Raw genomic sequence first — 20,584 nt, forward strand, 5'->3', positions numbered from 1 at the left:
ATACTTCCAATGAATAAAGATATAAATAATATGCGTCACTGAAATATGCCTACTACCGAATATATCAACCGTCATGTGGAAAATCATGGAACAAGCAATTATCAACATACGGGACATTCGCAAAAGCGAATTATGGCCGCCGAAAACACGCCTCGAAAACTTGCTGATTTGCGTGTTGTGGATTTACGCCAAGAATTAGAAAAGAGGGGTTTGGATAAAACAGGAGTGAAAGCTGTCTTGACTGAAAGGTTGCAGAAGGTATGTTTTAGTCTTTCTCTTGCGTGATGCATATCTTTTTATTGGAAACCTCATGCTGATCCGCCATATTGAATATCATGAAATTCCCAGAACTAGTTCATATTAGAAAAGCTAATTTGTACAGATTTTAACTGCATTACCTCGTTGTCGTATAGCTATTTTTAATTATGATGAAAGTATAACAAGGCATTTGTGCCATGTAAAGTCCTGCAGTGTTTGAACACGAAAGTTTTTTTTTTGCCTGCACAGGACACATTCCACAGGGACTTGAGACAATCTTAGCAAAATCGGGTATATAGTATAATAGGGAAGAAGGGACCTAACGAGCCGCCATTAATTCCTTGGTGCCTCGCTTCAAACTCTAAAAACTTCGATTTATATTAAAAAAAAACCCATGAAAAAGTTTTGCCAGTTGAAAGGCAGAATGTTGTCCTTTATTTTCATAAATTGATCATTTACCTTACTTCATTAAAACTTAAAAAAAAATATTCGAACTTCCGAGAATCAAGTTGCCGTCATTAACCCTACACCATTTTTTTCCATGCAATTTTCGTGCATTACCTTAATTTTTCCACCATTGTCATCTGTTGCACTCTATCTTAGAGCACCGTTTAAAAATATTACTGCTTTTGGTCATCCTCATAATATTTGAGGGACCGTTGATCATCCGTCTCGAGAGATCAGCTCCATTTTCACCTTCGATTAGCCTCAGAGTTCATTCGGGTCAGCCATATTTGATTCCGTAAAAAAACTAGTAATATTATCCAATCGTCTTTCATCGTTTAAACTTTAGTCATTCAGTGCAGATTTCATTCAATATGGTTGACCCGAATGAACTCAGAGGCTAATAAAAGGTGCAAGAAAATCATATCGTCATACATATCGTATCGTAAGCACCTTACTTTTATCATATAGCCAGAACAATGGGTTTTCCCACTGCAGCAAAAATTGAGGCCTTATTTAATTTAAATAAGTTTAATAATGACTCAAGAGAAAAAGTTTTTCTTCTTATTAATAATGTGGAAAATAACTTTACATTTGCCACTGTTTTGTATCAAATCTTTTTTAGGCTTTGGAAGAAGAGGGAGAGAATCCTGAAGAGTATGACTTTGAATCAACAAGCACACCTAAAAAAGGGCCCACAAACAAAGTTAATGACAGTAAGTCAACAGGCACCTAAAAAAAAAGGGCCCACTAACAAAGTTAATGACAGTAAGTCAACAGGTACACCTAAAAAAGGTCCCACTAACAAAGTTAATGACAGTAAGTCAACAAGCACACCTAAAAAAGGGCCCACTAACAAAGTTAATGACAGTAAGTCAACAGGTACACCTAAAAAAGTCCCACTAACAAAGTTAATGACAGTATGTAAACAGGCACACCTAAAAAGGGGGCCACTAACAAAGTTAATGACAGTAAGTCAACAAGCACACCTAAAAAAGGGCCCACTAACAAAGTTAATGACAGTAAGTCAAAAAGCACACCTAAAAAAAGGGCCCACTAACAAAGTTAATGACAGTAAGTCAACAGGTACACCTAAAAAAGGTCCCACTAACAAAGTTAATGACAGTATGTAAACAGGCACACTTAAAAAAGGGCCCACTAACAAAGTTAATGACAGTAAGTCAACAAGCACACCTAAAAAGGGCCCACTAACAAAGTTAATGACAGTAAGTCAACAGGCACACCTAAAAATGGGGCCACTAACAAAGTTAATGACAGTAAGTCAACAAGCACACCTAAAAAAGGGCCCACTAACAAAGTTAATGACAGTAAGTCAAAAAGCACACCTAAAAAAAGGGCCCACTAACAAAGTTAATGACAGTAAGTCAACAAGCACACCTAAAAAAGGGCCCACTAACAAAGTTAATGACAGTAAGTCAACAGGCACCTATAAAAAGGGGGCCCACTAACAAAGTTAATGACAGTAAGTCAACAAGCACACCTAACAAAAGGGCCCAATAACAAAGTTAATGACAGTATGTAACCAGGCACACCTAAAAAAGGGCCCACTAACAAAGTTAATGACAGTAAGTCAACAGGCACCTCTAAAAAAGGGGCCCACTAACAAAGTTAATGACAGTAAGTCAACAAGCACACCTAAAAAAGGGCCCACTAACAAAGTTAATGACAGTATGTAACCAGGCACACCTAAAAAAGGGCCCAATAACAAAGTTAATGACAGTAAGTCAACAGGCACCTCTAAAAAAGGGACCCACTAACAAAGTTAATGACAGTAAGTCAACAAGCACACCTAAAAAAGGGCCCACTAACAAAGTTAACGACAGTAAGTCTAAAGGCACACCTAAAAAAGGGCCCAATAACAAAGGTAATGACAGTAAATCAAAAGGGACACCTAAAAAAGGGCCCACAAACAAAGGTAATTTCATTCTCTGCTGTTTTTAAGAGCTGTCTGATTAGTTAGTCTAAAGAAGCTAACTGATCATATCATGGTTTATATGAGATTTAATAAATGGCCATGTAAGGATTAGCAGTGTCTGATTACTTTGATCAGAGACATATATTACTGTAACATATTTTACTATATAGATAACAGAGATTAGCAACTTTGCAATTAACAGCTTCATTTGCTAAAATATATGCCAGGCGCTGCATTTTTAAGTAATAAAATGCAATGGCACTTAAAGACACCATTAATTAAAAGTTGGGCGGAATCTAAATAGATATGGCTGACCACATGTCACCTGTTGCCTTTTAAAACTCCTCTTGATTATTTAAAAAAAAAGGAAGATATTTTAACATGATAAAAAAATTGTTTATAGGATTTAAAAGATTTTATTTTTCTTATCTTAAGTTTGTGATAATTTTAAAGATAAATGTGATTTAAATTGGTGTTTTTGTTTTCCTTGAAATCCTGCCAGTGGTGGGATAATGCAAGTTGTTGTGGAGTTGTGAATCCGTTAGTTGATTTCATGAAAAAAGATAGCATACACTTTACATTACAATATACAAGAGGACCAAATCAAGTTTCTTACCAGCCTCAGAAGGGCAAAACCATTTTATTTCTTTCATCTCTAGTCTCTATTATCATGCTTAGTAAAAAGAATTATATTTTTTAAATTGAGTTATGAGATTTTTTTTTTTTTTTTTTGGATAATCAATTTTTGAGTTTATTGGAAAAGCAATGTTAATTATTTAAACCAAAATTTGAAATTTCTCTGATTCATGGCAGCCCTTATAGAAATTTATAGCAATTGAGCTTTTATGATACAAGTGCTTTATTTTGCAGAGTCGGAGGAAAAAGATGATGTGAAAGAAAAGGTATACACATTTAAGTCTACTTGTGTGATAAAATCTGACAGTGAGATGGTTTCTTATGCAATGTTACTAAACATAGGAAATATATTATCTGATCTATCATAACTATCATAAATTTTTTGTTTGAGTATAAATAGTCATCTACATGTAGCTTCATGCCTGAGATTAACAATTTTGACATATATTAAAAAGTATCTTGCAATGACATGTCTATGAAAAAGCATTTGAGCTAGTTCTAAAGACCCTTCCCCCCAAAGTACCCTGTTGTTGTTTTATAGGAAGGGGAAGATGAAGAGCTGGATGATTCTTTGCTGACAGTAGAGGATGACAAACAAGAGAATGGAGAAGATACTCCCATGGATGATAGCAAACTATTAGAGGTAATTAATTAGGCAAAGATTGTTAAAGGTATTGTACAGTTGCATGATTGGACAAAAAGATAATTATTACACATATGAAATTAATTTCCTTCTCAAGGATGCTCCAGATACTACAGAAAAAATGGAAACTGATGTAAATCCTCCCACTGAAAAAGCCGAAGCCAAGCAGGTAATGAAAAGTCTAAAACTATCACTCAGATCTGTTTTAAGAAAAAAAAAAATCTTGATGAAACAACTATGTTTAACACTAATTAATGTTGGATATTAATTCTTAAAGGTTTTAATACAAACTAATTGGTTAAAAAACGATAAGAGTTATCTAATATGAAATGCTAATGCAGAATCTTCATTCCATACCGTATTTGGCCGAATATAATACGCAGTGGTGTAAAATACGCACCCCCCTTTTTGAGCCTGAAACTGGGGGAAAAAACGCAGTTGGGTTGTATTATACGCAGCAGAAAATTTTACCAAGCATTGTTCTGAACTTTTGGAAATTGCGGTAATTTGCTATGAAAATCGGCGCGGAGATAAAGTGCCGAAAATTGACAGAACACGATATTTTATTCAAATGCGTTTTTATTTCTTAATCTTGACTTTCCATATTGCGGCAATCTGGAGGAAATTATTTATTTTAACAAAGCACGAGATAATGTTGCATTAAAGTATTAACAGAGTTTATTATTATTAATTTTTTTTTTTAGCAAACGGTGATATTGAAATTATACGTCGCCGTATTCTAACTAATCTTTGTGGAAATAATTTTATTTCAACAAAGCACGAGATATTGTTGCAAGTTTAACAGTTGTCATATTTGTTTTTAGTTTAAGGTAATCATGTTGAAAATTATGTAAATTTAACAGGGCAAGCGATATTGCAACATCAAAGTATTCATAGACTACGATTTTCCCCTTTTGAACTTGAAATTAATTAATTAAATAGCTGATGTTATAAAAATAAAATCAAAATTTAACAAGCGTATAAAGTGTAGTTATCAACACACCTCCAAAGCTATGAAAAATGATGTACAAAGGTGGGATATATGTATTCATACATCGAGATAATCTTCGTGGATATCTTATTTTCTACAGAGCACGAGTAAATGATAGCACTTAAGTTTCAACATACTTCATATTTCCTTTTTTTAACTCTCAATCATTTTAACACGAGGCCGATATAAGATAAAGTAAAATAACATTTAACAAGCGTTTAACTGTTTAATGTGTCGTAATCAACACACGCTTATACATACGAAAGATCATAAACCAACCCCCGATTTTTAACAAAGGAAATAATCAAAGTCATTAATAAGGGTAGTAAATAATCAGTGCTCTAACTGTAAAAACAATGCTTTGGAGTCGGTAAACAATTTAATTGCCTGGAGGGGTGTTGAGGGGTAATTATCAAGTGACAAGAGCACGTGTTCACAACATTGGCTTCCATTCATTTGGACGTATAGAGGGGTGTTTATGTTGAAATGAATTTTCACTGAGTTATTTAAAACCTAAAATAAATTTTATTTTATTGTATTTCATTAAAAAATGACTTATTACTTTTTTTGACCAGGTGTCTGACTGATTAGGTACATGTGTACTATGATTACGGAAGCACGTGGCAAAGGAATGTGTGAACATCTATAAATAACATCGTTAATGGCGGCCTACTCGGAGACGATGAACATGCAGCTCAAATTAATTTTAACTTGCTTTTAAATTTAATTTAACTATCAAAAGGTTATAAATATAGCATTTTTAACAAGTCTACATTCCAACGATAACTTTCCGAAGTTCTAAATACGGCGATAAACAGCAAGAAATTGCACAAGTCTAGGTAATACTACGGTATGTGCGTATGATAGCCGTGTTTCACATGAAAGAAAAACCTATCAAAATCCCATTGTGGTGTAAAATACGCACCCCTTTCTCACAGAAAATTATTTTGGGAAAAAAGTGCGTATTATATTCAGCCAAATACGGTAATTGGATTATTTTAACAAACAAAGGTCTTTAATTTAAAGACTTCTCTCATGATTAAAAAAAGAAAGACACTATTAATGCACATCCTTTCTTTATTGTAAACAACTATAAGTTGTGTTTACTTACTCCAAGCAAAAAAGTTGCTTAATTTCAGCTAGTGATGTACAGTTTTTATGTCAGAGTACTCAAGTGACTGTGAAGGCCCATGGGCCTCTCATTTATCAAATGATACAAGTTCAGGTGTTGGTAGCTTTGGAGCAAGTTGATAAAATAAGGTAAATTATTTTTTTTTGTGTATTTGACATGAAAACAAATGCTTTGATTTGTTTTAGGATCCTGCGGTACTTGATAAAACCGTTGTTGAGGCCAAGCAGACAGAAATTTCTGTGACTGTCACAGTTAAAAATGAGGAGACATCAATAACAAATAGTAAAGGTAAAATTAAAATTACAGGTATAGTTCTATATTTATTTGTACAATTTAACAGCTGTAAAAATAGGCATTTTATGTTAAGAAATGAAAGGTTGTTTGCAACTTGTTAAGGACGAGTTGGATTCACGTAAAGCAGATTTATGCCATGAGAGATGAAATGGAAGTTCATTTACCATTGAAGACTTTATAATCAATTGAGAGTGACAGAATGGATATGCTGATTAAAACTAAAGGCAGGAACATTTAGTCCCAAAATGATCATGGAAAAATCTAACAAAGATTATAAGAAGAACTTATCAGTTTGTGGATTTTCACAGCTATATAACCAACTTTCCTAAATACTCTGTCTACAGAATTGATTTGAACTCTTAATGTCTGTCAAGAAGAGGAAAACTTTTCTGAAAAGAACTTATAATATGGAAAATAACATTTACCTACATGTATTAAGAAGATGATAATATGGAAAATAACATTTACCTACATGTATTAAGAAGACGAAGAAGATTCTGAAGATGAATTAACGGGACAGACCTTTCCGTGAAGATAAGTGAAGAATTAAATGCACTAGAACAACTTTAAGTGAAAACAAAGAAGAAATGATGTGGCCTGAAGAACTGACATAAGTTTGGACAGATCTAATGATGTCTTCAGTTCTTATTGCTGTTTATATACTGTACTGCAGATTTGAAGGGAGAGGAATTTGTGTACAAGTTCATTAAAATGTTTTAGTTTGAGATATGTTTGTAGTGATTAATCAATGGTCTTTATCCCTTGCCCACAAATCACATATTCCATTCTTTATCAGGACATTTAAATATGATCCATTGTGTTAAGTCTTAAAATTTAATGAATTGAATTTCTGTAGCATCTGCTCAGTCTACACCAAAAGTTGAGGTGGAGGTTATAAAGGAACCCCAAATGGTAACTCCTAAGTCCACAGAAGTGACCAATGAATCTTCTAGCAGTGAAGCAACTTCATCTGATAAAGAAGTAAAGCCAGAAACCTCAAATCAATCCGAGTCCAAAGAGTCAACTCCAGTGACCTCCAGTGCCCCAGAAACTACCCTAGAGGAGAGAAAAACAGCTCCAGACACAACAAGTACACCAAACACAGAGGATCCTGAGCCACTGGATGTTCACGTAGATGACACACAAAATGACCTGGATTCCGATATTCTTGAAACTAAAACTTCAAAATCTGATAAAAAAGATAAACCCGCTCCAAGTAATGAAGTCATGGATACATCTGGAGGTGAAGGAGCTCCTACAAGTTCTACTGTCGCAAGCTCTGACGGTAAAATTGACAGTTCAGGTACAGAAAATGCCTCTGCTCCTAAAACTACAGAAGCTGATTCTACACTCTCCTCCACCACCACTACTGCCAGTCCTGGTGAAAAGATGGAAGACAGCAAGTCCAAAAGGTCGGTCGGGTTTGTATGGTACATTGTATATTGCTTTCCTTTACCTTGAAGGGAGATGGCATGTCTCATCAGGTTAGAGACGAACCTTTTCTGTTCCTACATCATAGAATGATGGCTAGGATAGAAATAACAAGCTCATTTCCTATCTGTAGCCCCCATATTGGCCTCTTTAAAGAAAAAGCAAACTTTTTTTTTTACATCTATGATTAAATCATTTTGCCTCTCTTTGTGTCATCTTCTACTGCACCCCCTGATTTAAATGTTAAGTACCAGAACACGTCCCAGATTTCCAGGCAGAGCCCAGTTATGAAGAGATTGCCAGGTGAAGAAGACTTAACCCACAGAAGTAATTGAAGAATTGGATAGATAGATATATATATATACCTTCCATCATATATCTAATCATTATCATTTTGTTTCAGATAAGTTTAATTTTGGGCTTTGAATCCATCTATTACATTTATTTTTAATTTTTTCAGCACTGACACCAAGGAGCAGAAAAAAGATGATAAAGGTAAGCAGTCATTAAGGATACACCAAAGGCTTTTTTCAAGATTTTCAACAATTTTGAGATTTTTGGCCAAGAAAAAGAAGTTAATCACTGCTTTATAATGCATGTAAAATTCTTGGTAATTATGAAATGGTTTTCTAATTATTGAACAATAATGAAACATAAACACTACCACATGTGAATGTTCCGTTATTGAAGCTTCTGATTTGATCTGTGACTGCCTGCTCATGAAAGACGCAATAAATCACTGTGACCACTTGGGGAATTCTTCACTAGCCACACAGAGGTTATCAGTAATTAAACTACAGGGACTCTAGATTTAGAGAAAGAGATCTAACAGATCACTGATGACCATGAAATAGGAGGTGGAGCTTAGCTCTTGCCATTTTGCCGGGAAATCTTTCTGATTCAGAATTGAACCTATTTTACTTAATTAAAAGCATCTAAATACAGAAAAGAACCTCCCATTCTTGTGAATATGCATAGGAAATATGGCTAAGTGGCAGGTATCCAAAGCTGAATCTCCAAGGTGTCATATATTCCTAGCTTTGGCAGATTTTGTTGTGTAATGGGTTTTTGCCCTCTACTGTAAAGTAAGATCAGACAGTTTGTGGTATTATTTCAAAGGATTCAGCTCCCTTATTTATGGACCAATTTCTCTGAAAATTGGATGGGTTGCTTCTCAAATGTGTGTTCACAAAACCGTATCTCAGATTTTTGATATCTAGCTTAGTTTTGGAATTATTGAGGGAAATGTTAAATTAGGCTAATAAATTGGTAACATTGAAGGACAAATGGCTGTAACTTTTGAATTAGAAGATTTATCAAAAATCTGAGATACGGTTTTTAAGTTCAATCTTTAGTCTACCTTGAGGTAAAATGACCACTGTGAGGGGTTAAATACAAAAAAGTTGATTTATAAAATATTTAAGCACTAAAATTTACATTAATATTTAAATAATTTTTGAATAAGTTATTAATTAAAGTTTAAATTAGGATAATTAAATAGTAAATTTTACAAGCTTTCAAATGATATATACTTTTATTATGTTATCTTTGATAATGAAAGAATTACATGCCAATTAAATTCTGGCATATGGAAACCTTTGGTGTATCCTTAAGTTCTTTCATCTTCCCTGAAAAAGATAAATTTAGATTGAGGAAGTTTCTGATTTTTTATGCATTTATGTACTTTATATTTCATTAATTCAACATTAATTTATAGGAAAAAGCACTTCAGGCCGGAATCTTTGGGTTAGTGGACTGTCATCTTCAACTCGTGCTACTGATCTGAAATCCTTGTTCAGCAAATATGGAAAGGTTTGTGGTTTAAAGCTTCATAACAAAAACTCCTTTTAAAACAGCATCAGATTGAGATTTTTATATGTTAATTATATTTAAGTTGAATTGATTTGTGTGATTTTGAATGATTCTGGACACGTAATACATTTGGCAGTGTACTGTATTTTAGCACTTTTGGCTGAAAGCAGTTTCTTCTAAATCAAGTACACTGCTAAATATTTTGTAGCATAAATAATAATTTATACATTCAGAAATGCACTAAATCAAATCTACGCTAATTTGTTAAAAATATAAATGCCAGCGGAATATTGTACCTGCTAAATATAATACATTTACAGCTCATCATTGGGTGAAATATTTTTTTGGAGTTTATAGTAAAATTCTGTTTGACAGGTGGTAGGAGCTAAGGTTGTGACCAATGCTAGGAGCCCTGGGTCTCGATGTTATGGATTTGTTACAATGTCCACTGCAGATGAGGCATCTAAGTGTATCCAGCACTTACATCGTACAGAACTTCATGGCAAAATGATTTCTGTGGAGAGGGTAAATGCAGATTGACTTTTAAAAAAGATGCTGAATTACAGAATTGAGTAAAAAGGGGGCAGAGATTGTTCAAAATGATTGGCTCATGATTATTTATTTACATTTAACAGGCTAAAAATGAGCCAGGAGGACAGGCAAAAGGATTGGTCAGCACCCCAAGTAGTAGCCCTGCAGGACGTGGAGCAAAGGCTGACGACAAAAAGGCACCTCCAGCTAAACGAGACGATAGAAGTAAGAAGAGTTGTGGACTAATTTACATTTTTATAGCTGTGTTTATATACATTTACAGTATATTATTATGTAGCTGTAGAATTTTTTTAGTTATTAATAGAATTTTCTAAGTTGATTATTTGTTTTGCACAGGTAAAAGAGACGAGAAGAAACCAGTGGAGAAAAAAGAGGACAAGAAAGATTCCAAGAAAGATGAAAAAACGCCAACAAAGAAAGATGATAAAAAAGATAGCAACAAGAAAGATTCTCATTCTACCAGGAAAACCACACCTAAAAAGACTGATGGTAGTGTAAACCAGATTATTTTTAATTTGAATCTGTAAAAATATTAAAGCCTCAAATATGCAAGTGCATTTTGAATGTGAACATTTTCAAACAGTGACTATAAAATTTTTGATTCAAACTTCATATTTCAGAAAAGCCTAGGACTGTTGTGATGGACAAAGAAAAGGGGGAACCTGTGGTTGTCATTAAGGAGGAGGAAGGAAAAGAGGCCAAAGAAGGGGGAGCCCCAGACAGGGCCAAATCAACCACCTCAACCCACTCCAAGGATAAGGGTGACCACAAGAAGGATGAAAAGAAAGATCTGTTGTCATTTGATAAGATAAAGGTAAGCACATTGTGAGTGATAGATGTACATTTGTAATTGATTTTTTTAGGTCATCTGAGTCACTCAGGGGACCTATTGCTATCCGTTTTTGTCCGTCGGCGTGTGTCATGCGATGTGCGTTAACATTTGAACATTTTTAGCTTCTTCTCTGAAACCGCTCAACCAATTTCAACCAAATTTGGCATATAGCATCTATGGGTGAAGGGGAACAAATATTGTGAATGTCATTGTCCCTGCCCCCCTGGGGCCTGAGGGGTGGGGCTAAAACCACCAAAATTAATGCAATCTTTAAAAATCTTCTTCTTTACTCCTGGACATCAAGCAGTCAAACTGTTGGCATGATTGTAACAAGCATTGAGCCTTCTACCAAAATTGTGAAATTCATGGCCCCAGGGCCAGGGGTTCTGGTGCTAGGGCAGGGCTATATAGACCATGTAGTGAAAGTGCATTATTTCTTTGAAAATCTTCTTCTCTGCTCCTGGGTATTAAATAAAGTAACTAAGTACATAGTTATGATGAGCAAGAGTTCCTCTTCAAAAATTGTGAATTTCATTGCCCCAGGGTCAGGGGTTCAGGTGTTAGGGTGGGGCTCTATTGATTATATAGTGAAAATGCATTAATTCTTTGAAAATCTTCTTCTCTGCTCCTGGTTATTAAATAAACTAACTAAGTACATAGTTATGATGAGCAAAGGTACCTCTTCCAAAATTGTGAATTTCATGGCCCCAGGGTCAGGGGTTCAGGTGTTTGGGTGGGGCTCTATTGATTATATAGTGAAAATGCATTAATTCTTTGAAAATCTTCTTCTCTGCTCCTGGATATTAAATAAACTAAGTACATAGTTATGATGAGCAAGAGTGTCTCTTCCAAAATTGTTAATTTCATGGCCCCAGGATCAGGGTTTTCTGGTGTTAGGGTGGGGCTCTATTGATAATATAATGAAAATATATTAATTCATTGAAAATCTTCTCTGCTCCTGGGTATTAAATAAAGTATTGTAATGGCCATGGAGTAGAATTTAATTAATTAGTTTATTTTTTTTTATATGACTGAAATGTGTTATCATTTATTGGGATTATTATCAGGGTGGACTTCATTACGCATAAACTACACTGCTATCTGAATAATAACAGAACGTGGTATCGTCTATTTATAGCACATTTGACATATTTGTTGCATTCATTTATACAGGAAATCCTCCATCCTATGAATTGAAGTACATACCTTTAAAACCTTTCCATGTTACTGTATTTTTCAAAATTATATTTGAATTAAATACGTGCCTAACATTGCCACAAGTGCACACGATTGCAGGAGTCATGGAAGTTGTTTACATCCTGCCGACATCTTATTTGCGTTAGCCATAGTTTCGTATTTGAACAAGTTCTACTTTTTCATGCAATTCGATGTTATAATTGTTTGTGAATATCCACAAAATTGATGTTTGAAGATGTTTTACTAAGATTTATCAGCGGTTTTACTTTAAACGGGATTTAATAGTAGTTACACATTTTTATTATGTCAGAGCTATTTGAATATCGTCTGCTGTACGATTGCAGTTTTCTATCATGAAATATACGTTTAATTCACATGAAATGCTTACCGTAAGTTTTGGGGTATATGTCGATGGGGTATATAGGTCGAAAGGCTCATTTTCAGCCGTAATTTTTAAAAAATCCTTAGATAGGACGATTTGGAAGATAGGACGAGGCTTTGTTTATCGACTTTCTACAGATTCTTACGTAGAAACTACGTATCAGAACATGTAAAGGTCTTTAACTTAACCCGTGATATTAATATATGAAGAAAATAAACTGGTATTTTTATGAGCACAGCATTTTAATAGTGTTTTACACAAACATAGTTAAAACTTCCTTGAATTGTGATATAACGCATTTTCTCCAACTTCCCTGTTCAACGCCGTCGTTGTTTGACTCCGTCGTTAAACACATAAATACGGTAGTATACAACAGCTATAATTAGGGAAATACCCGAAATCAGACAATAATCATTTCCATTTTAGAACATCGTGGACACATTCTTTTATTCCGACATTATTTACCGGGGTACAATATTAAGTGCGATGACCGCCATTTTTATATTTCTTGTCCAGGGATTTGCTAAAACACGCAAATGACTATTACATGTAACAGTGAGCAATTGAAATTAATCATATTAACATGCTATAATTTTGCTTGAGATATTGTTGTAAAAAAATTAATTTAATTGAGAGTATATTCGCAATTTAACAGTCATCAGGAATTTCACAGTTTTGTTTGTTCAATGATGCATAGCACTAAAACCCCTGTAACGGCACGTGGATCTGTTAATCATGCCCCGCAGGTGTTTAAACCAACAGGTGTTAACACCTTTGTGTACACAGTGTATATCCCTCTATCTGACAGACAATTAAAATTCTATTAGAAGCCAATCTTTGTATAATTCGGTCTACCCCTTGGAATATAAAACAAAATAGTTATGACTAGCGGTATATTTGGTAAATAATTTTAGGAATTTACCGGCAACAGTTTATTTCACACATTTTACATTTAAATAAATATCACAAGACAATGAAAAAATATTTAGATATACTATTTCAATTAATCGTTACAAATAAATGGTAAAAAAAAAAAATTCAATTGCGATTGTGAAAACTCCTCCGTATTTTAAACTTTGATACGGTTGCGGTTTTATTTTTAGTAAACGATTGCGACTTCCAACTTCACAAGATGGACACAGCATGTTGTAAATATACTTTGAGACATTATTGATGATATAATAAGTTTTTTTTGTACATCGACGGATATTTAATGAAACTTATTTTGTAAGAAATCAATGGAATAAATATTTAATTGTTTATTTTTTTTCTCGGTAAAGTAATTTTAAAAAATACGAAAATGGCACAGATTTGCTTTAAAATTGACGTAAATTTTACTGATTTGGGGGCATTTTTCGTAAACTTGGGCCTTAGATAGGTCGATTCGTTAAATAGGACGACCCCAGCGGTTCTGAGAAAAAAAGTGTCGTCCTATCTTCCAAAACTTACGGTACTTACAGTTGATGAAAACATCCTCCAGATCCATATCATATTATTTATTATTGCAAATGTAAATATTAATTCCGTTTCGTAGCTGTAATCCACATTGTACGGCAGCCTTGTTTGACGTTGTTTGGCACTGTTTGACAGATCTCTGTTTGTACGGCGCCGTACAATGCTGTGATTGGTCGAGCGTCACCGTACAGCTTTTTCATTCGTTAATTTGTGTCACATGACTACTTCAGAAACTTATAAATATAAGCGCCTCGCCAGTTTATGGCAGATAAGTTGCAGCAGCAGCATCCAAATTCTAAATTCTAGGTGAGGAAAAACTGCCAATTATCTCCCAACACACTGGACACCTGATATTTGATATTTAGAGCTTTTAAATTCCAAATCAACTTTTCTACCCCTTTTACCCTTGAAAGTACGGTTGACGCCACAGACCATAACAAATATTACTTGATATATCTATATGTATCCAATATAGATTTTGTTTACCATACTATCCTTTCCTGTTGTAAGATGAATTAATAAACCAATATTTGAACTGATACCAAGCTTTGTCCTTACTGAGAATCATGAACCAAGAATATAGGAGTGACCTTGAGAAATGTTGTATAAGTACATTGTATGCCCCCCCCCCCCCCCCCATTTCAGGATGGCCATTCGTGGGGAGCTTACAGTATTTAAGAACATAGTTATGGTGAACATGGCTGCCTTTCAGAAATTAAGAATTTCATGGCCCCTGGGTCAGGGGTTCAGGTGTTAGGGCGGGACTCTATTGATTATATACTATTAGTAAAATTGCATTAATTCTTTGAAAATCTTCTTCTCTGCTCTTGGATTTTAAATAAACTAACTTAGTGCATAGTAATGATGAGCATGGTTGCCTCTTCCAAAATTGTGAATTTCATGGCCCCTGGGTCAGGGGTTCTGGTAAAAGGGGGGGGGGGGCTCTATTGATTATATAGTGAAAAAATATTTTTCTACTACTGGTTATAAAGCAAAGAAACAAGTGTATAGTTATGATGAGCAAGGGTGCTTATTCCAGAATTGTGAGCTTATGGCCAATGGGTCAAATGTTCTGGTGTAAGGAAGGGGCTTTATTTATTTAGTAATAAAGTGAAAATGCATTTCTTTAAAAATTTTCTATGCTTCTTGGCATACCGTAAGTTTTGGGGTATATGTCGATGGGATGTATAGGTTGAAAGGCTCATTTTCAGCCGTAATTTTTAAAAAATCCTTAGATAGGACGAATTTGGAAGATAGAACAAGGCTTTGTTTATCGATTTCTAGAGATTCTTACGTAGATACTACGTATCAGAACATGTAACCGTCTTAAACTTAACCTGTGATATTAACGTATTGAGAAAATAAACTAGTATTTTCACAGTTTTGTTTGTTCAATGATGTATAGCACTAAGACTCCTGTAATGGCACGTGGATCTGTTAATCATGCCCCGCAGGTGTTTTAACCAACACAGGTGTTAACACCTTTGTGTACACAGAGTATATCCCTTTATCTGTCAGACAATTAAAATTCTATTAGAAGCCAATCTTTGTATCATTCAGTGTACCCCTTGGATACGAGGAAGCTTTCAATTCTATCATTTTAAAAAAAAAAATATTTATTTTGTAATGATTTCCAAGTCAACCTCATAATATCAGTTGAAATTATATTTCTGTCACCCGCATTTATTACTCATTTGTTGCTTGTAAAACTCCATATCAATAAAATTTCATAAAATATCACAAGACAATGAAAAAATATTTAGGTATTGCGATTGTGAAAACTCTTCCGTATTTTAAATTTTGATACGGCTGCGGTTTTCTTTTTAGTAAACGATTGCGACTTCAAACTTCACAAAATGGACACAGCATGTTGTAAATATACTTTGAGACATTAATTACTAGATGATATACCGGTAATAAGTTTTTTTTGTACATCGACGGATATTTAATGGAACTTATTTTGTAAGAAATCAATGGAATAAATATTTAATTCTTTATTGTTTATTATTTTTTTCTCGGTAAAATAATTTTAAATAATAAGAAAATGGCACATTTTTGCTTTAAAATTGACGTAAATTTTACTGATTTGGGGGCATTTTTCGTAAACTTGAGCCTTAGATAGGTCGATTCATTAAATAGGATGACTACAGCGGTTTTGAGAAAAAAAGTATAGTCCTATCTTCCAAAACTTATGGTATTCGAGGCAAACAGAGAAGAGTTTTAACAGGCAAGGGTATTTTTACCAGAATTTTGAACACCTAGACAATTTAATCAAGTGTTCTGGTCCTGGCCAGTGCTCTATTAACTTGTATTCTGATGAACGAAGTTATTCCCCTTTGAAATTCCCCTTTGATAATAAATCACAGTAAATAATGTATTTGAATGCTTAATAGAATAAGAGAATTATGCACGAATATTTATTGTATAATACAAAATGTACTCTCATAGTTTTAATGATCAGATAGACTTGGAAATAATAGATGAATAAAATTGAGACAAAAAAATAACTTATCTTTTTTAATTGTTCTTCAAAGGCCAAAAGAGGCCAGTGTGAGAAGTAATAATGTGGGGTTGAAAAATAGACAGTTTGTTAATAGTCTGCATGGTAATAGTGATAAATGGGGGACAGATTAGATACTTAGACCAATTATTTTGTTAATGCAAATCCTACTATTTTTCTTGCTTTTGGGCAACAAAGCTACATTAATCAGTTTATGGATCCTCAAAATTGTTGTATTGTACTCAGGTGATTGTTAATGCCCTTGGGCCTCTTGTTTTTTTTTCATTTGGTTAACTTTTTCCACAATATTCTGTAGGAGGAAAGAGAAAGGGAGAGGCTACGTCAAAGAGAACGAAGAATTAGGGAAGAAGAAAGAAAGAGACGCTGGGAGATAGAGCAGGAGAAGAAACGACAGAGGGATGTCCACATGAAACAGAGGGCAGAAGCAATACGGCTCGCAAGGGAGAGGGAAAAACTCAGGTAAAATGTGTTTCATTGGATAATGAAAAGGAAATGTTAGACATAAAATCCATTGATGACATATATCATCAATCTAAGGTAAAACTTGAGGCCCTGCAGAAATTTATAAGCGATTACAATTTTCAAACTTCATGAATGTTGCATTTCTAATATCATTATGCCAATCACGCTGTTGTAGATGTAGGTGAATTGGGTCATAAAAGAAATGTGTATAAAATTGTTTGATTTTACCAGACGAGACAGGGACCAACTAGAGAAGGAGAAACTGGAGCTGCAGAGGCTTGAAAAGCTGAGACTTGAACAGTTAGAAAGAGACAGACTGGAGAGGGAGCGGGAGGACAAAAGGAGGCTAGAACAGCTTCGGTACACTATTTTATGCTTTAAAGAATTTAAACTTAGCTGAGGTTTTTAAGTTTTACTAGATGCTTTTCAAGCTGCCTGTAAATTAAAAGCTGTTATTTTCAGAAGTAAAAGTTAGTAATATGGTGGTGTACTGCACTTCTGTAATATTGTGAATGTGTTTATAGACTAGAGGCAGAGCAAATGAGAAGAATGGCTATGAAGAGACCCTATGAGTCTCGTGGGGGTCGTGAAGAGTTTTGGTCAGAAGCCAAGAGACCCGCTGTCTCTGATGCACGATTTACCTCCAACTCAACCTTTTCCTCTGATAGGTAAAAAATCCATTGAGTCCAAGCATGTACAGTGTATCATATACATGTATGATAATGCATCAATTAATGTTGATATAAGTTATGTTTGAATGTGTTCATTCTGTGTTTTAAAGCTGAAGGTACATGTATTTGTATTTTTATTACATGACTACATGTTGTTAATTGCATGCCGTTTTTCGTGGTGATGGTGATTTGTCTCCCCTACTTATCAGATTATATGATGATAGCAGAGACAATAGAATGTCTGATAGAAGTGAAACCACTGCCTTTGACAGGAAAGTGGAGCGCTATGATAGGCGTGAGGATAGGGTGACAGAAGTTAGGGAGAACCGCAGCGATAGGTCATTTGGTGAGAGGAGAGAACGTGACAACTTTAACAGAGACGGTCGTCAGGACAGAAGGAGTTCTGAGAGATTTGAACGGTAAGTTTTATAGGTACATGTACTTTATGTCATTTTTAGCTCACCTGAGCCGAAAGCGTTCAAATCATAAGAGGGAGGAGGGGCATAATGGGCTATCAAAGTATACAGGAAAAATCTTTAACTTTCTTCTCAATAATAGCATAGGCATGTTAAGTCATTTTAATGTGGAAGCATCCTCAGGTAGTGTATGTTCAAGTTTGTTCAAATCGTGACCACTGGGGATGGGGTGAGTCCACAATGGAAATCAAAGTTTTACATAAGAATATGTATGCATAAAAAACTATAAAAATCTTCTCAACAACAGCAAAGGCATGATTAATCATAGATATGGAAGCATCCAGATATGGAAGCATCCTAAGGTAGTGAAATTTAAAGTTTGTTCATGATCCCCAGGGATCGTGTCAGGCCACAATGGGTGATCAAAATATTACATAGAAGTACATGTAGAAAAAAATCTTTTTTTCCTCAAGAACAGCAAAGGCGTGATTAGAAGCATTCTCAATGTAAATAAAGTTTGTTTAAATCATGGCCCTTAGGGATAGGGTGGTGCCACAATAGATGATCTGAGTTTTACAAAGGAATATATAGGAAAAATCTTTAAAAAAAATCTTCTTCTCTAGAACAGCAAAGGCATGATTAGTCCTATTGATAAAGAAACAACACTCATCCTCAGGTGGTGAAAATCAAAGTTTCTTTCAAATCATGACCCCCAGGTGTAGGGTGTCACCACAGTATGTGATCAAAGTTTTACATAACAATATATGGGGGGGGTGGGTGGGGTGGGGGGATCTGCTGCTTAAGAACAGCAGGGCCATAGTGACTCAGTTGAGCATTGTGACCCATGGGTTTTTGTATTACTGTTTTACTAAATGTGTGTAGAAAATGTGATTTTTAAAACTGTACTTCATCAGTGAAAGAGACCGAAGCAATGTTCGAGGGGACAGAAGAGAAAATTTTCAGCGAGATAGATCAGATAGACGTGATGACAGGGACACTGACAGAAGGGGGGCTAGAACTCCACCTAGAGATAGCAGATCAGAGTGGAAGTCAGAGAGAGGTAAAAACACATTGAATACTTGGGAGGGGTCCATGAGATATTTTCAAATCATGTAAATATGCAGCATGTCAAATGAAACTTTTGCTTATGAATTGTGTTTCTTTTCAGAGAGACAAGGTGGGAGTGACACCAGGATGGTGGTCCGTGGTTTGAGTTCTAGTAGGGACAGCTGGCAGGGTGGGAGCAGCAGCTCTGGTATACAGGATGACAGGAGCCGATCTCGGGTGGGGATAACCCACAACCCAGGACCAGGTTTGCTTGGTAACACTGTCTATTAATGCATTTCGGTGAGAATAAGAAATAAAAGTTTTCAAGACAGGCTGAAATACACTAATGGCAGAGGTTTAAATCATTTGTTTTTCTGCTAAAAAGAAAACTGGATGAGATAACATGGAGTTGTTAATAATTTATAGGTAGTGCACCAGGTACACAGAGAAGTTGGGGAAGCAGCTCAGACAGGAGTAAGGTAGAGAGCAGCTGGTCTGCTTCCAGGCAGCAGATGGACAGCAGAAGCTCAGGGTCCCAGCAGCAGGACCGCTGGACAGGGGGAAGCCTGGGTCTCCAGGCTGATGCCAGACAGCAGACTTTTGGCACACAGATGGCTGGAGGGATACTAGCTGCCGGGGTACCTAACATGTTATTGACCTCTGTACCTCAGGCAACAGGAATGGTCCTGACCAACCCTTCCCTCACAAGAGGACAAGCTGAACCCAGATTTGATGCCTATAAGAGCATGCAGACTCAGTTCAGGAGATACTAAAGATTTTATTTGTTGGACTTTCTGTGCATGTAGATTTAAAGAACTTATGTGCATGCAAACTGAAAATCTTTCATAGTTGTTCTTTTAATTCATTGTACATTGATCATGTAAAGTAAAAATTATCTTCATTACCATTCATTCATCAATTTCCCATTTCATAATGATGATTTGAATAAAGAAAGCAATTAACTCCATTTTGTTGAGGTACACGTGTACAATTAAATGATACCAAGAAAGAAGCATAGATTTCATAGCAATGGGATGATGATTTAATGAAATTACACTATATTGTTTTGCATACTTTTACACATTTCAATTCCAATTATTGATTAGAAAATTTTGCAAAAGCTGGTCTTCTTCCAAAATGATTACTTATATCAAACTATCAAAAATTTGGACGTTTTCATTGACTGGAAACATTCCTTCTTCATGAATATATACAATGATGAGAGTATGTTTGATCTATTTACTGTCAAAAGATGGGCTGAGCTTATGCTCCACCCTTCATGTCATCCCAGGTGAAATATTTTGGGTCAGATTCACCTCTTAGAAAAACTTGCATGATGTGTCCTAATGTCAGACTGTATACACCTGCCCTGACTGAACGGTTCACACTTTAGAAACTTTGGCCATTTGATTCTAGTACCAATCTGCAGCTCAAAGCATTCATTCATTTTATCTTAATAGGTTGGATATGGT

The 20,584-nt window shown here is 35.1% G+C and overlaps 1 protein-coding gene across 3 annotated transcripts; it reads left to right on the top strand.

The window, feature by feature from the left end:
- The first annotated feature begins 112 nt into the window (after positions 1 to 112).
- Positions 113 to 20,075, top strand: LOC133199535 (scaffold attachment factor B2-like). Of its 3 annotated transcripts, none has more exons than XM_061335345.1 (20): positions 113 to 258; positions 1,328 to 1,418; positions 3,509 to 3,540; positions 3,816 to 3,917; positions 4,015 to 4,086; positions 6,226 to 6,328; positions 7,191 to 7,746; positions 8,226 to 8,260; positions 9,483 to 9,577; positions 9,953 to 10,102; positions 10,213 to 10,333; positions 10,466 to 10,618; positions 10,750 to 10,943; positions 16,812 to 16,975; positions 17,210 to 17,338; positions 17,503 to 17,646; positions 17,859 to 18,068; positions 18,980 to 19,125; positions 19,234 to 19,386; positions 19,539 to 20,075. In XM_061335345.1, exons 1-20 carry the CDS (start codon positions 133 to 135, stop codon positions 19,883 to 19,885), a joined length of 3,123 nt encoding a protein of 1,040 aa, XP_061191329.1. In that variant the 5' UTR covers positions 113 to 132; the 3' UTR covers positions 19,886 to 20,075. The 3 variants fall into 3 exon arrangements, with proteins under 3 accessions (XP_061191329.1, XP_061191330.1, XP_061191331.1); XM_061335346.1 differs by having other exon boundaries at positions 19,234 to 19,377; XM_061335347.1 differs by having other exon boundaries at positions 17,922 to 18,068.
- Positions 20,076 to 20,584: the final 509 nt, after the last annotated feature.

Source organism: Saccostrea echinata, unplaced genomic scaffold (assembly GCF_033153115.1).
Source record: "Saccostrea echinata isolate AGI-Se365-2 ecotype Australia unplaced genomic scaffold, CSIRO_AGI_Sech_v1 ptg000034l, whole genome shotgun sequence".
Classification (NCBI taxonomy): Eukaryota; Metazoa; Mollusca; class Bivalvia; order Ostreida; family Ostreidae; genus Saccostrea; species Saccostrea echinata.

Excerpts from the sequence above, each read along its gene's own strand:
- LOC133199535 (XM_061335345.1), top strand. The coding sequence starts at position 133 with ATGGCCGCCGAAAACACGCCTCGAAAACTTGCTGATTTGCGTGTTGTG. Across the intron at positions 6,329-7,190 it reads ATCAATAACAAATAGTAAAG|CATCTGCTCAGTCTACACCA; the intron begins GTAAAATTAAAA and ends GAATTTCTGTAG. Across the intron at positions 10,944-16,811 it reads TGTCATTTGATAAGATAAAG|GAGGAAAGAGAAAGGGAGAG; the intron begins GTAAGCACATTG and ends AATATTCTGTAG.